We start from the raw sequence: 17,109 nt of genomic DNA on the forward strand, positions 1-17,109 counted from the left end.
TATTCAAACGTACTGCGGGCATTCCGGGTTCGACCAAGGGAAGCTAATCAAACGCACCCTTAGTTATAAACAGACAACTTGTACATAAACAAACCATGCTATGGCCAGAGATGGAGTTGGTACCACCCACTGTCAACTTGGTAAACGTTGATGCGGTTGGTACCTGCTGTCACCTTGGTAAAAGTTGATTGATTCCAACGTAAAAATATTGTGACAGTTTGAACAAACTACTCTAAGTTATCACCTAAGCGCGAGGTGGAATACGGAAAAATATAGCGATTCTGTGTCCCATACCCAACGAGGCTGAGTTGTGATAACCAATTTATCTACCAGCCTCAAAGTCAATTGGGGTTTTGCCTGCGCAAAGTTTAGAACGTAATTTTTGCACTGATTGTATGCAGAGTGTGACGCATTGACACTCACAGTACGCAGAGTGCAATATAAAAACTGAGAGTAGGTTGTCGACTGATTTCACACTCCGGTTTCGAGCATCTGATTGGAGGATTAGCACGTACTGGAAGATAATTGTATGTGTAAAACCTTCGCCAACTTCACTTCACTGTTTTGTTGGAACATTCTACACAAATCATCTTAAAGGGGATGAATTCTTTATCTAAACAAAGATATGAAAACTAAATCCCCCAAATTGATTCAAATTTACTGAGTGTGAACTGGTACACTGAATCAGTTTCACATAGCACAAGTAGTTAATTGATATTTTTAGGAAAACTACATGTTATTCAAGAAGTAACAATCAGTACTAAATAGTAAACTTGCGCTTACAACCATAATATCTCTCTAGAGGGAGTGTTGGCTCTGAAAAGAGCCGGTGTGGTCTTGAAGTTTCGAACTGTATACTCCGCTCGTCTTCTGGAGAAGAGATATTATACATGGTTGTACCCACAAGTTTACTATTTAGTATTTATAGTAACTTCTTATTCTTTACACCTTGCAAACCTTCAAAACTCACTTACATATTATTTATTTTACAGCCACTACGACACCCTCAGAAAGACGCCCAAAGTCTTGTCATTCTTCAACGACTTCAATGATTTTCTAGATGAGGAATCGATGTGGCAACTTTCAAAGACAATTAAACCTCAAAGCAGTGGACGACCAAAGACAACATCATGATGACATCATCATGCGCTGCATCTCTATTGAGATAAAACACATCAGTGTTATCAATGTTGAGGTATGTACATGTACAGGGTTCCGGCTGAGCTGTATGTGTTTCTTCGTTACGCTGCAAAGGATGAAAGTGTTGTCTTTGTTAAATAATAAAAACATTGTGAGCGGCTAATTACAGGGTAAACTCAAAGAATGGTAATCTCCAAAACTGCTGCACGAGAGACGCAATTTTAGGATAAGCTTCCTGCCACACCCTGCCACGCCCTGCCACACTGTCAGAGTAGACCCAAAGACGTATCGATCATGTCCTACTACCTTCATGTTACTCTCCAGTGGTATCTACATACTAGGATGCCGGTCTACTGTTGTGAGTGACACTACTTGTACAACAAGAGAATGTATGGAGAAAGACATTGAAATTAATGCTTACTTATTGGCCAGTATTAGTTCACCGTTACGTTTATTAATATTGTTAAACTCGCTGAATGTAAATATATAAATATATGTTATCCTTCAATCTAAAGTCAAATTAATTATTTATGAATTGTATAAATCCACTGCAGGTCATTGGAAATGTCGATATGAAGAAGTAGTCTGACTGATAAATGTAAATCAATTGTACTATTTTATTGATGGTAAAGTACTGTATATTATCAATGTGTTCTGAGTGTCAGACTAATCTAGGTTAAGATGGAAAGAAAGAATGGACTTTGACTGGTGGAATTAGAAGGGAAATTGGACAAGAGACAAGGCAAGAGATTTTAGTATATTATTATAGCATATTGTTGATAATTAACTGCAATTTGGTGTCTTAAAGGCACTGGACACTATTGGTAATTACTCAAAATAATTGTTTGCATAAAACCTTACTTGGTAACAAGCACTGGAGAGTTAGTGATAGTATAAAACATTGTGAGAAACGGCTTCCTCTGAAGTAACGTAGTTTTCGAGAAAGAAGTAATTTTCCACAAACTCGATACCTCAGAATTAGATTTTGAGGTCCCGAAATCAAGCATCTGAAAGCACACAACTTCGTGTGACAAAGGTGTCCAGTGTCTTTAATGTTATTTTGATAATGCCTACAATGGCTTTATGGCTGAATCTATAATGTTTTTATCATCAGTGTCGGAGTGTTTAATTTATTATGCAAATGTGTACATCATGCAAGACGTTAAAACAAATGTAAAGTCATGCTGTGAACTGTTTGTGATACTTTGGAGAATTGTGACTATGCATACGTAGAAATATCAGAGGCTTTTAATTGTTCAACCAAATGCAAACTCTATAGAATAGGAATAATATCTCAAGATAGTTTTGCTGCCGTTGTCTTTAAATGATTCTAGTTAAATATAATTGTTACAAATTGATCAAAGACAAAACTCATGGTGTTTCAGAGTCGCTACTGATAAAGAAAAACGGAAATGAATTACTGATTCAACGGGACGGACTTCATTTGAGTCATGGATTTGCGTAGTAACTGGTAGTTTTCAATTTATAATCTTGTCAAGAACAAGCCTGAATATTAATGGATTGCACATGACGTCATCGACCACCATCTTTGTAAGACATTGGGAAAAGTGCATGCATGAACGCACTGCGCACACCTATTGGCCATTGATAACCTTTCACACGCACAAGTGTCATCAAGATGGCGACCAATGGTCAATTAACAAGAATCAAAAGGATCCTGAAAATGTACCAAGACTTTCTGAATGGAAGACCTTCAAAGAAAGTAGGCTTGTTACATGTACTCAATACTGAAATTCCAGATTTGAGAAAGTAGTAAAAGCAAAAGACCAAAAAGCGCAAGATCATCATGAATATCATTTTAAAAAGCAAAGTATATCAGCAAATAGAATGAAAATAGATATTGTCTGGTATACTATTCACAAGCAATGTGTAAAATGAGGTCATCATCACATCCCAAAGAGATAGACATGCTTGACTTGTAAAAGTGTTAATTAATCAATAGTTTGGTTTTGTTTTAACATTGTTGATAAGGTTACCTTTTAGAAGAAACACGTTGGGGCATTTAAACAGCAGAAGAAGGTTTTGATACTTCTGAGCTTTCAGTTTTAAATTTAACACGATTTTATTTGCATATAATCTTGAAATGGTCTTTTAACACATTTTTACATGCCCGTCCAAATGTTGGGAATTGTTTGATTTTATTGGACAGTAAATAATGTTGCATTCAGATATGGCTGAATCTGCTGAAAACTTTAACTGCCGGATTCAGCAAAGAACTCTTAATATTATTGGGCCGATTTCACAAAGATCTAAGATTGATCATAACTGCAAATCGACAGTAGTTGCTAAGTAAAGTGTGATGTCACAATACAAATCACTATGGTGACACTGAAAATTTGTCTTGCGATGAATTATATTGCTTTGTGAAACTGGCCCCATAAGTCATTAAAGATATGGTACAGTGCAACGCCGTCATAACAAATGTATTGGGCGAGTAATGCCAGTTTCAGATAGGCGCTCCAGAGTCGTGCCGACCAAATTCTGAAATAAGTACATGAAAAGTTTGACGTCTGAAACAGTTCTGAGCGACTGGATGCGCTTGAAGCCGAAAGATCGACTGTTACAGTCGTTCGGAAAGGACTCTGGAGCGCCTTGGTTTCAGACGTCGAACTTGTCATGAGCCGAGCCAATGTAAATGTTATCACGCCTGTCTGAAACGGGTGTACGTCAATTGAAATGGTTTGTTGTTTACTTTCAAAACAATTTCTAAATTATAACCACATGTTCATTACAATTTTGTTCATTTTAGTGATATCAGACTGCAGTTCTCTTTTTAAATAATATATATATAAATATATATAGATGTTGTATCAACACTTATAGATGAAGTTCTCATTTTGATTTTGAATAATTTCTATGCACTGATTTGTAAAGTCCAAGCAATATGTTTTTAATGTACAATGTAAATTTTGTTCATACTTTCCACTCTCAAAGGTTTTGACTTTCAAAATGAAAATGGTTAATATTTTTTATTTACTGTCCACTTTATCAGAGGTGAGAGCCACTCCTGACAAAAAAATCTGAACTGGGATCCAGATCTTAGGAGCTAACTTGAAACGACGGCATTTCAACTTTTGATAACCCCTGGGCCCCAATTTCATAGAACTGCTAAGCACACAAATTTGCTTAGCATGACATTTCAAACAGGATTACCAACCAAATTTCCGTTTGTTGCTTACTGCTTGTTGCTTATATTCAGCTGTCGATTGCTTATCCTGAAAGTCACGTAAATTTGGTTGGTACATGTAATGCTGTTTTTATCAAAGAAGAAATTTCATGCTAAGCAAATTGTGTGCTTAGCAGCTCTATGAAATATGACCATGAAGTAATGGACTCAAAGAAGTTTTTTTTTACCAGTTTCCTCAGTGCTAGTAAAGTTAAGTAGAGATTTACCAGTAGAGAGATTTGGGTAGAAGTCTGAATTACCCATCCCTGCCATATGAAGTGTGAACTGGTTTTTAGTTTTAAAAGATGGGGAAACTGTAAAATTTTTTTTTTTTAAATGTCCCTGTTTTACAAAGTTTTTTTCCTGCCGCGTTTACAAAGGTATACATTGAAATAAGACACACATAGTCATTTGAACTTATTTTTTGTTTTAAAACTTATTTTATTTCCAGTTTTCTGTTTGTAAAGAATCTGTTTTTTTTACACTGAAGTTTAGTTTGTATGTTTGGAAAACTAGTATACATATTTACATAGCAATTGTAGAGCATTTTAATTGCCGCATATGCCATACTGGCATTGTACAGCCTGTGATAACAAAAACAAAGCATTTATTGAACTATATTAAACTTGATGGAAAACAAAAGCTTGACGCAGAAAAAACAGGTGTTTTGACAATTTCTTTGAATTTGCATGCTGTGAAGATACCTCTATACCCATGGTTTGTTGAATGTATTCAAATGGATAATTTACACATCTTCAACTCTAATCTTGTAAAAGGTTTAGGCATGATATTTAGCCCTTAGAAAAAAGTAGGATGATTCCATTGAGTAACAAGGGCTGACATACATGTACACATCTTTTCTGATTTTTTCCAAATCCAATGGAAAAATTGGGAATAGAAAAATTGGGAATCAAACTTAAAGGGACACGTTGCCTTGTATTGGCGAGTTGGTCTATGAAAAGCATTTGAAACTGTTTGTTCTGAAATGCATATGGTTAGAAAGATGAGTTAAAAGTAGAATATAATGGTCTACACAAACATGCTCCAAATAAAAAAATTGCTTGGTTTTCCTTATGCGTCAGGAAACTAATACGGCATGCCATTTTGTGGAGTCAAGATTTTGACCACGTTAGTTCGCAAAGTAAAAGGAAAACCACGCAATTACGAGGCAAATTTTGTGGATCATTATATAATTCTACTTTTAAAACATCTTTCTAACCACAATCAATTTCATAACAAACGGTTTCAATTGCTTTTCATATAGACGATGTGACCCATGTTTACATTCAAACCGCCCTCTGTTTAAAAAACACAGTATACGTCATGTTTCGCCGGCAAAAAGACGCGTAGTCATGGTAAGATTGCATACACTTTCTAGCTGGCTGCCAAAACACAAAGGTTTTCCCCGGCGGTAGTGCGCGAGAATCATGTTATAGTTTCCGAGTGACGTCAGAGGTCACATCGTCTATACCAACTCGACCGATCCAAGGCAACGTGTCCCTTTAAGAAGGAAGAATATCATCCCCGAAGGTTGTAAATGTTGCAAAAAAAGGTACTGAGTAGTTGGTGACATCCAAAACATGGGTCACTGTTGATTGGTTCCAATTTGTCCAAGCAAAGAAAGCGGCATTGATGGAAAGATGACGCAGTACTGGTGTAAAACTTGAAGCAAATCTTAACGCCATGATCTAAAACAGTTCATTCTGATGGTGTGATTTCATGGGTCTTTATCGATCAGCGTTCCTTTTGTTCTTGCCTTCTTTGCAAACTCCTCTCTAAATGCCTGTGAACAAAGAGATTAAATTATATTTAAATCTGCAACATGTAGATGAGATGGGATTGGATGGTGAACTATTCTGTGGTTTCCAGAATGTACAAACAATTAAGTCGATATATAATAATATTGAAGTCTCATGTCGAACGTATCTACCAACAAGGTTATTGAGACGCTTGGTATAAACATTTATACAGAAAGATAGGTTATTGAAGTTATGAATTCTGGGACCCAATTAGTAACAAGGTGCTACGGCGCATTCAGCAGCCACAGCCAGAAACACTGGGACGAACCCCTTCTCTTTTTGGATAAGTGCGCTGGGTTCTTTTACATGTGTTTCACAACAAAGCAATGGTTAAGTGTCTTGCTTAAGGACACAAGTGTCATGGCTGGAGATTCAAACCCACACTCTGCTGATCAGAACACCAGAGTTTGAATTCGGTGCTCCTAACCGCTTGAGTTTCATTCAAGAGCTAAAATTCATCAGAAATATAACTACTTTACATCCTTGTACTCTATTACTGCAAAATATTGATCCCTCTAATTCGTCTGAACACTTTGAAATCAAAATTGCCACATAACCCAAATCCTTGTGGTGGGACGGGGGACAAGGGGACATACCTCGTCTGTTTTTCTTTTGGCCATGCCTTTCCTTTCTAGTTGTTTCTCAATCACTCTTGCATTGCTGGCGTAAGAATCGGCTATCTCACGCTGTAAATAAAATATTGAGAGATAGTCACACATCACTCCAAGCAAATAACATTGTGGATATTTACACAGATTCAGGGATAAAAAACACTTATTTCCACACAACTTTTGAATATAATGATCAATCAGTTAAATATTAGGAATACATGTCCTGTTTGTGGAAGCAGACGTACTGGAGAAAAGGTGGAAAATTGAGTGGCAATGAAGTGTAAAAATTTGATTGACTTTCTGCCATTCGTTAGTCATCACAGAAAGGTTGAAATAGGACACGTCTTAAGGGCAATTCTAGCTACAAAAATGCAACAATAGTTTCACTTTTTTGTCAGGAGCCATGTTATTGCTTTTACACAGGCCTTATGGTACTAGAAAAAACTGTATCTTGTGTGCAAGGAAAAATTTGTTGTAGAGCCTTCGCCCCTTCTTCCAGGATAATATAATTATAATGCATTTATAATGCTCCATCTATCTAGTGTACAACACCCAGGCGCAGTTCTGCGCCTAACAAAAAACAAAACATATACAGCAAAAGAGAAATATAGAATACAATGAAAATTGTACAATGAATAATCTAAATCAAGACATGTAACGAGCTAAGTGTATGTGGATTTAAATAAAAGAGTTTAATGAGATCAACTTCTTCATTGGATGTAATTGAACAAGAAGATAGCAAAAACTCACAGCTTCAATCTCATCTTCTTCTTCATCAATGGTTGAAACGGTCACGGATGCATACTTTCCCATCTCCTTTGTCTTCTTGGTTAACATCACCTGCAATTAATTGTATCAATGTAATGCGATCAACATTGCTGCATCAACTAAAATTTGGTGAACGTTTGCTACAAATGTCTCCATTTAAGTCTATACCTTAAGGCCGGTTTGATGGAAATCTTAACGCGTGATCCTAAAACACACAGTTTATAATCATTGCTATGGCATATATACTGTTTTTTTTTATGATCGCGCGTCAAGATTTCCATCAAGAGACCATCCCGCCGCTGACAATAACCTAGGCCAAATTTCATAGAGCTGCTCAGCACAAAAATTTGCTTAGCATGAAATTTCTTCTTTGATAAAAACAGGATTACCAACCAAATTTCTATTCGTTGCATATAGCTTGTTACTGGTATTCAGCGTTGTTTGCTTATCCTGAGTATCACATGGAAATTTGGTTGGTAATCCTGTTTTTATCAAGGAAGAAATTTCACGCTTAGCAAATTTGTGTGCTTAGCAGCTCTATGAAATTGGACCCTGGCCTTTAGAATACAAGTATAAAACAATCTCGCACTTCGAACATACAATACGTATATTTTACTGAAAATCTGGGTTTCAGGACAGGACAGGCAAACAGGAAGATGAAGAAATCTTATTTAAAAAAAACCCACACAATAAACAAAGCTCTTCTCTGAAGAAGTGGTGGTTCAGGAAAGAGCTGAATATTTTGACTTCAAGTCCGTCACCATCCTCTGAGTCACCACTTCCATCAAGAAGAGATTATTTTCATGATCATCCAACATTAAAGAAGTTTTCAAATGTTCATACCTTCTTTGGAATTTTCTTTTGAATCACAAGAGGCTCTTTAATAGGACCTTTATTCGGCTCGAAGAGAGCACCTTCAACAATAAATGTGACTTTAGCATTCTTCTCTTCATGTTGATAGAACAGGAGTAGACCACACCTTGAAATACAAAAATTAATTCTCATGAAAGAAACGTCACAAACAATCCCTTTATTTGTCTTTTTCTGTCAGAAAGAGCAAAACACATACTATCGTGAGGCTAATAACGGTTGACTCTTTAGTTTCTCATCACCACATCTGAGAATTTTGGCCTTGTATGAATTAATCATGGTCTCAGTGCCTGTGATGTAGTTTTGTTGAAAAACATTTCTTAGAATTGAACAACTTACTTTTTACACTTTTTCCTGAACTGCTTTTCGATGCCTTTTGGTCTGTAAATCAAAACAAATTATAAACATTAAATTGAGCATCTATCTATGAATATGGAAACTTTCAAACTGGGTCTGCTGAAAGGAAAAACCTACCCACAAAGCCAATGCCTTCAAGTTGTATTTGCAGTAAATCTACAATCAAACCTGTCGTCCCCATTTCAATTTTAGGAAGCTTCCTTTTTTAGTCTTACTGAACAATTTCTCTCGGATTGAAATATATTCAAGATTTAACAAAAGAGATTTATTAATTGCCTGCTTATATTTACCTTCTGAGATGAATAGATTCATCAGTATCGCACGTCATTTTGTTGACATGTTTTGCGCTGTCGATTACTCTTGCATTGTCTCGTTTTCTTAGAGGAAGCTTTTCTATTGCACAATCTGTAAACAAAACAAGTGAAATAGTTAACGACATATTATCAACAAACTTTCCAAGAACAGGGAATGGTGGCAACGAAGAGATAAATAAATGATAAATTTAATGTCTAATGTAATAGTGTAAATGTTGGGCGCAACCAGTCAATCTGTACAGTCAAACGATTGCACTGCGCTAGTGAAACATCTATTGTTTGCGCAGCAATCGATTGATTGTGCAACAATAACAATCGCTGATAGCGCAACAAACAAAATCATTACGTGATCAACTGATCGCGCTACGAGTCTTTTTTGCGTGATCGACCGATCATGCAGGTATGGTTTTGCCATTCCTGCACAATTGGTCGATCGCACAAAACCATTCCTGCATTATCGAGCAAACATACTCGTACTAGCAAGATCCGTCGAACACGCAAAGATGTTTGTTGCTCGATCGACTAATTGCTAAGCAAACAATAGATCTTTCGGATCTTTCAATAGCGCAGCGAGATTGATTGATAGCGCAGCGCTATCGGTTGATCCTGCAGATTGACCAATCGTGCCCAACAATTCAACATCATAATTTAATAAACAACTTGATTGAACAAGACAATTAAGAAGTTTTTTTAAACATATCAAATTACTTAGATAAATAGAAGTTTATTACACATGATTATGAACAACATGTACGGCTGTACTTAACCTAAAATTTACGAAACCAACATAGACATACATAGAATATTATTTAAACACTAATCATGCTAATCACTATACACACACAGCACAGCCAAGACCGAAGTAGAAAAGGCAGCAAAACCCATACAAACCTATGATAAGAACCATTTGACCACACAGGCAAAAGTAAGTCTGTAGCGGTCTGTCTTTTTCATATTCTTCTTTCTCTCTGTTGTCAGACACAACTATACTTCGAGATATCACTTTAGGCATATTTTATATAATAATCGAGTTCATATAGTACTGAAAAAGTGTGGTTTAGGATCCGAATCGTTGTCCTTTCGTCGTCGTCGTGTGTGGAGAAATATTGTAGCGCCACCAATAGACAAGAAAATGCCAATAAACGAAGGATGGATCCTTGACTGTTTATGCTTTACCTAATAGAATAATGGCCTCTAGTATCAGGGCACCCGACTATCAAATCGCACCGGTTTGCAATTTTTGTTTTCGTACCACACGCTGGCCAGGGGGTCAACAGTGAAGGGATCCTTGGGGGCGCCCATACCTTATGCGTGTATGCGGTGGCCAGGGTGTGGTACAAAAAAAATTACCACCAGTTTAGCACCACCGGCGCAATGTTTGACGTGTTGAGGTGTGAGTTAAAGGAAGAACTGTTCTTGTTCTACTTCTACTTAACCTTCAAGTGGTTGAAACAAATGTTTTTGTTGAACAATGTGTAACTTTTCAAATGATTACTTTTATACTTGTATTTGGAGCATAGAGAGTTAGAGATCAGTCGGTTAATCATGGCGTGAATGGCATGCATGACGACTGACAAAGACATGCCTGAAGTTGACACTCGACTCAGAATCAGATTCAGTATAAAAAAGTATAGATAGAGGGCGCGCGTACAAAAATCAAAACAAGAGAAGGAAAAGTTTCCGTATGGCGCCACCACTTTTTCACTCGATATGAAATAATAATATAGTATCTAATTTACCTCAATGAGATATCCCTTTTTGTAAAAATGAGTGAAAAAGTGGTGGCGCCATACGGAAAGTTATCCGATGGTGGCGCCATACGGAAAGTTATCCGAAACTAAAAGAAAGGAAGACACTACTGACAATATTGACATTATATAATTTTATTATAATTATACTATTTATTATTTATGTCATTGTCATCATTGTGTCAAATTAAACCACAGGGACTTCGGCCATTTTTTCATACATAGCTCTGTGGATATTGTCCCTGCTTTTGTCACCGACTGACCAACCAACATGCTCCATGTCATTCAAAGTTGCTGTTAATCTGGATGATTAGAAGCTTTCCAGCGGCGAATCTACCTCAACCTTAATCAAATAATACTGACTTCCTGCTGATCCAAAACCTGGCATCTGGTTTACAATGGGGCAGGGGCCATGAATTTGAAGGAGATTGTAACTATACATGTTTCTAGGGAAAACTTTCCGTATGGCGCCATCATTTTTTCACTCATTTTTACAAAAAAGGATATCTCATTGAGGTTAAGTAGATACTGTATTATTTCATATCGAATGAAAAAGTGGTGGCGCCATACGGAAACTTTTCCATTTCTAGATCCCTACCTATAAATCCCTAGTGCAACTGTTGAAATTGATTGCTATTGTTGTCTTTTTAACAGGTGATTTACCCAATTCTTTAGTGAAGCCGATGATCGATAATGTCTTCTTCGTACAACCAAGGATTTCCATCCGATGTGAGAAATGACGAATCATCTTTAGGAAGAGGAAATCAACCTTATCATATGCAGCAGCAACAGCAAACTCCAGGTCTTCACCAAGATCGAAGAGATGGAGCACCAAATCCGAATGAACCTCCAAATTTCCATCCAACGACTGGACATACAGGGTCTCAATCTCAGGGTGGTCCAAACACTGGACACTTTCCATTTCACCATCCACAGGGTGATACGCATCCACAAGCATTTCAACCTCCTGTAAACTTTCATCTTCCTCCACCTCCCCATCTTCCCCCTCCTCCCCATCTTCCCCCTCCTCCAGATTTTCATAGATTGCCACCTCCCAATTATCCTAACTTTCCTCCTCCTCCTCTGCCTAATCAGAGATACTTTCCTCCGAGACCAATTGGAACTCATCCTCAGGGATTCCAAGAAGTCTCTCCAACTCCATCTGCCTTGATCCCAAATGAAGAAACAAAGAATCAATACAAACAATATTACGCACCGTCTCCTCATCGGACAGGTCAACAATACCATGATCCTCAAGTAGATCATGTTCAAAACTTTGATGAACAAGTAAGAAGTGTACCTCCTGAGAAGATTAGAGAGAAAAGAGGAGGTTCAGATGGGAGCTACAGAGATGTTGGTCAATATTTCAACCTGGAAGGAAGATCCTCACAAAATGATCACCCCAAAGGGTCTCATCAGGGAAGGTAAACACTTGAAAGGATTCAAAACGTGTCTTTCTTGGTTTGATGATCCCATTGAAATTATTATTTTATTAAGTGTTGTGGCGGAGCGGTTTAGAGCATCGAACTCAAACCCTGGTGTTTCTTTTCAGCAGAGTGTGGGTACGAATCCCCCAGCCATGACACTTGTGTCCTTAAGGAAGACACTTAACCATTGCTTTCGTCCTTCGGATGGGATGTACATGTAAAGCCGTTGGTCCCATGTGTTGTGTAACGCATGTAAAAGAACCCAGGAGAGGGAGTAGGACTAGTCCTAACTTAGGACTATAGTCCTAGGAGATATTAAAAATACAAGTCCTAAGTTAGGACGAGTAACTCTTAAGATAAGACTAGTCTTAACTGTTTGTGAAATCCACCCAAGTGAACTTGTCAAAAAGAGAAGAGGTTCGCCCCTATGTTCCTGGCTGTGGCTGCTGAATACGCCGTAGCATCTTGTAAACCCTTGTCCGGTGCAGAATTCATAACATTCAATAACCTCTCTTTCTGCATAAATGTATAAACTAAGCGCCTTTAGTGCCTTGTTGGTAGATTAATGCGCTATATAAGACTTCGATATCATTATTTATTTATTTATAATCCTGCATTTATGTCAATTCAGGAGTAGTGAGAAACATCAGCACAGTGCATTTCCATCATGTAACCCTGGCAATACTTCAAGAAGATTCTCTCCAACCAGAAGTAGGTCACCTGGTAAAAAGTCTCCAATAAGAAGTAGGTCACCCCAGCGGAGATCACAGAGAAGAAGTAGGTCACCTCAACAAAGGTCACAGAGAAGAAGTAGGTCACCTAGGCAAAAATCACTGAGAAGGAGTAAGTCACCCAGACAAAGATCTCCAAGAAGAAGTAGGTCACCTCAACAAAGGTCGCTAAGAAGAAGTAGGTCACCCAGTCAAAGGTCACCAAAAAGAAGTAGGTCACCAAGGCAAAGGTCACCAAGAAGGAGGTCACCACAACAGAGCAGGTCATTGCGAAGAAGTCCACCAAGACAAAGCAGATCAACCTTGAGAAGTAGCTCTCCACAACAAAAACAGAGACAGCCTAGCAGAGAGAGATCTAGAAGACCAAGGTAATTTCTTTTATTCCCAAATAAATTGGTTGTTTGTTTGGTCGTATTGCATTGGATTAGTAGGGACTTTTCGTTTTCGACGACGGATGGTTCTGCGACGGTAAAGATGACATTTGGCGTCATCTGCGCATGCGTTGGCTTTGAGGACGGTCGTCCCTCAATTTCTACGACTGTACTTGGGATGAACCTTCGTTGTGCTGAAAACGACAACGTTTAGCTGAACAACCGTCGCAGAACCATCCGTCGCCGAAAACGAAAAGTCCCTACTATTTAAAGGAAGTGGACACTATTGGTAAATACTCAAAATAATTGTCAGCATAAAAACTTACTTGATAACGAGCAATGGAGAGCTGTTGATAATACAAAACATTGTGAGAAACGGCTCCCTCTGAAGTAAAGTATTTCTTGAGAAAGAAAGTAATTTTCCACAAATTTGATTTTGAGACCTCAGAATTTGATTTTGAGGTCGAGAATCAAGCATCTGAAAGCTCACATCTTCGTGTGGTAACAGCGTTTTTTCTTCCATTATTATCTCGCAACTTTAGCGACCAATTGAGCTTAACTTTTCACAGGTTAGTTTTTTATGCACATGTTGAGATACACTATTAGTGAGAAGACTGGTCTTTGACAATTACCAATAGTGTCCAGTGTCTTTTACCGAAATCATAGATCTGGGTGAATCTTACCTTGAAGAAACAATAGGCATTTATCCAATACAATAATGCATTAAAAAAAATTCTCGCCGATACATTATATATTTGGATACAGGTCGCCACATCTTGATCGATCAAGGAAAGAATCTTCGATACGAAGTCAATCACCGAGAAAATCCAGATCATCAATTTCACCAAGTAGAGGAAAGAAAGAGGATAATGAGAAAGATTCTGAAAGAAGACAACCAAGGAAAAGGTGAGATTGAAATACCATGGCAACAGACTATCACAGTTAACTGGACCAAGGAATAGATTGTCATAGTTATCTACCTTTCGGCTGCTGGAAATCTCCCATTCAAAATGGATGATGGTGTTGTAGGTCGTGTCCATGAGCAAGATACTGTACTATGATTGCTTCTCTTCACCCAGGGGTATAAATGGGTATCTGCGAGGGTAGAGGTTGACACTGTGAATGAATAGGTCTTTGGAGCGATATAAAAGGTTACCCAGGTTGTATACTCCCCAGGGAGCTGAGACTGATTTAAGGGATGTTATTGGCCCAATGACCAGGGGACTAATGTAAAGCGCATTGAGACCGTTATTGTGAAGTGCGCTATATATGAATTTGTTATTATTATTATTATTATTATTATTATTAATAATGACAAATTGTTCAAATCAATTTACATTATTTCCTTTCTCAATTAACCTCTTGATTAGGTCTCCTGTCAGCCAAACAACTCGTTGGAATGAGTTAGAAGCAAAGACAGCAGCGTTTGAAGAATCTCAAAACCCTATGAATCTGTCTGTAGATAAAGAAGATAAGAAAGATGAGAGTAATACAGCGGAAGACGAACCATCTTGGATACAGTGCTCTCCTAAAGGAAACTTCTACTCGACTGATCCCAAAATGCAAAAGGTACAAATACATTGATGTTACTTTGCTGCGGCTTCCCTGGTTGTATCATAGACTTGGATATACAGGGTTGTATGGCTTCTGACTGGCACTCCCAAACAAAGAATTTGACAAAATAGTGAGGTTGGTGTTTTTTTTTAAACAGAGGGGTGGGTGTTTTTTAAATTGTGGGTTGGGTATTAGGGGACATTCTTTGTGGCAGAACAGCTTTGTAGAGGTGCTGGTTACCTGTTCCTCCTTGCCACTCACTGGCTTGGTATTTTTGATGTATTTTGCTTCTTTGTATCTTTATTTATTTAGTTATTTAGTTATTTATTTATTTCTTATTTACCCTGGGGAACCCTCTCAGTGAAACACTGTTTTTCAGAGGTGCCAAGCAACTCTTTTTGCATATTTTTATGCCAGTGTAAAAAGCCTAATAAAACTGAACTAAACTAAGCTAACATATGGCTAGATAGCTCAGTTGTAGTGCGCCGGATCATTAAATTGGAGGTCCTTGGTTCAAATCCTGCTCCTATTGTAGATTCTTCTTTGTTTAACCCCCAATTAAAAGGCAATAAATGTTTTCCAAAATTAAATAGCACAATGAAAACACTGAGAGGATTATTGTGTGGAAGTAAAAAGATAAAGTATAAAATTATGGCAGACCAACCGACCAGTAAGATTGTTACCAAGAACAGTGTAATGTATCAGGAAAAGTTCAATATGTATTCAAATTAGATGACAATTTAAAAATGGAATTGGAAAGGTAAAGTTATTGAAGGTGTTTGAACATTCTTAAAGGCACTGGATACGTTTGGTAATTACTCAAAATACTTGTAAAAACTTACTTGGCAACAAGCAATGGAAGGCTGTTGATAGTAAAAAACAATGTGGGAAACAGCTCCCTCTGAAGTGACGTAGTTTTTAAGAAAGAAGTAATTGGTTTTGTGCGATCTACCTATTGTGCAGGAATGGCAAAATTCAAGACCTCAGAGCTCTCAAATTCAAGCATCTGAAAGCACACAACATCGTGTGACAAGGGTGTTTTTCTTCCATTATTCTCGCAACTTCGAGGACCAATTGAGTTCAAATTTTCACAGTTTTTTTTTTATGCATATGTTGAGATACACCAAGAGAGAAGACTGGTCTTTGACAATTACTAAAGGTGTCCAGTGCCTTTCACATTAAAGGAACACGTTGCCTTGGATCGGACGAGTTGGTCAAAACAAAAGCGTTTGTAACCGTTTTTTATAAAATGCATATGGTTGGAAAGATGTTTTAAAAGTAGAATACAATGATCCACACAAGTTTGCCTCGAAATTGCGTGGTTTTCCTTCTACTGTGCGAACTAACATGGTCGGCCATTTATGGGAGTCAAAATTTTGACCCCCATAAATGGCCGACGTGTTAGTCGACGAGGTAAAAGGAAAACCACGCAATTTCGAGGCATGTTTGTGTGGATCATTGTATTCTACTTTTACAACATCTTTCTACCCATATGCATTTTATAACAAACGCTTTTCAAAGACCAACTCGACCGATCCAAGGCAACGTGTTCCTTTAAGCTTCAAATGAATCTTTGTTGCATAACTTCAAGACTTCTTAATATTGTCCACCATTTTTGTTGACAGGGTGAATCAACTGTTGCTGCTACCGATAAACTGAAAGATCTGCTGAGTAGATTCGAAGATGAGATTGTAAATCGCGGGATCCAAGCGAGAGAAAACCAGCCCAAGTTAGAAATACCTCAACCTAAAGTACACTGGCATGTACATAAAGGTAGGTGGGAGTTAAAGGAACACCTTGCCTTGGATCGGACGAGTTGGTCTATAAAAAACATTTGTTACCGTTTGTTATAAAATACATATGGTTAGAAAGATATGGTTTTAAAAGTAGAATACAGTGATCCACACAAACATGCCTCGAAATTACACGGTTTTTATTTTACCTCGTCGACTAAAATGGTCGGCCATTTATGGGAGTCAAATTTTTTACTCCCATAAATGGCCGACCGTGTTAGTTCGCAAAGTAAAAGGAAAACATACGCAATTTCGAGGCAAATTTGCAGGCCTAGAAGTTCGCGTGACTCCGCGAGAATCAAAATGGATTCTCGCTGAGGAATCTTGCGAGAATCCAAGATTCTCCCAAATTTCGGGGAAAGGATTCTTGCTTATTTTTTGGGAGAGTTTCTGTTATATTGCATATGTTTTTACATGAATATTTGCTAAATGAAGTGTT

The 17,109-nt window shown here is 37.7% G+C and overlaps 3 protein-coding genes across 3 annotated transcripts in view; 2 read left to right on the plus strand and 1 right to left on the minus strand.

Moving 5' to 3' along the window:
* Window positions 1-1,137, plus strand: part of LOC139948461 (rap guanine nucleotide exchange factor 1-like) — a 49,664-nt gene extending 48,527 nt beyond the window's left edge. Inside the window, exon 20 of the mRNA XM_071946608.1 lies at window positions 993-1,137. Within this exon, the coding sequence (XP_071802709.1) occupies window positions 993-1,134 (142 nt within the window). The 3' untranslated portion in view covers window positions 1,135-1,137. The remainder of the gene's footprint in view (window positions 1-992) is intronic.
* A 31-nt stretch (window positions 1,138-1,168) lies between these two features.
* Window positions 1,169-10,148, minus strand: LOC139948462 (STING ER exit protein-like). Its single transcript, XM_071946609.1, has 7 exons — window positions 9,938-10,148; window positions 9,023-9,137; window positions 8,715-8,756; window positions 8,349-8,484; window positions 7,488-7,577; window positions 6,723-6,812; window positions 1,169-6,110 (listed from the first exon to the last, which is right to left on the minus strand). Exons 1-7 carry the CDS (start codon window positions 10,056-10,058, stop codon window positions 6,045-6,047), a joined length of 660 nt encoding a protein of 219 aa, XP_071802710.1. The 5' UTR covers window positions 10,059-10,148; the 3' UTR covers window positions 1,169-6,044.
* A 267-nt stretch (window positions 10,149-10,415) lies between these two features.
* Window positions 10,416-17,109, plus strand: part of LOC139948463 (ribonuclease 3-like) — a 31,306-nt gene continuing 24,612 nt past the window's right edge. The window contains exons 1-6 of the mRNA XM_071946610.1: window positions 10,416-10,439; window positions 11,449-12,218; window positions 12,853-13,320; window positions 14,089-14,229; window positions 14,694-14,892; window positions 16,503-16,650. Of these exons, the coding sequence (XP_071802711.1) occupies window positions 11,488-12,218; window positions 12,853-13,320; window positions 14,089-14,229; window positions 14,694-14,892; window positions 16,503-16,650 (1,687 nt within the window). The 5' untranslated portion in view covers window positions 10,416-10,439; window positions 11,449-11,487. The remainder of the gene's footprint in view (window positions 10,440-11,448; window positions 12,219-12,852; window positions 13,321-14,088; window positions 14,230-14,693; window positions 14,893-16,502; window positions 16,651-17,109) is intronic.

Source organism: Asterias amurensis, chromosome 15, assembly GCF_032118995.1.
Source record: "Asterias amurensis chromosome 15, ASM3211899v1".
In the NCBI taxonomy this organism is placed as follows: domain Eukaryota; kingdom Metazoa; phylum Echinodermata; class Asteroidea; order Forcipulatida; family Asteriidae; genus Asterias; species Asterias amurensis.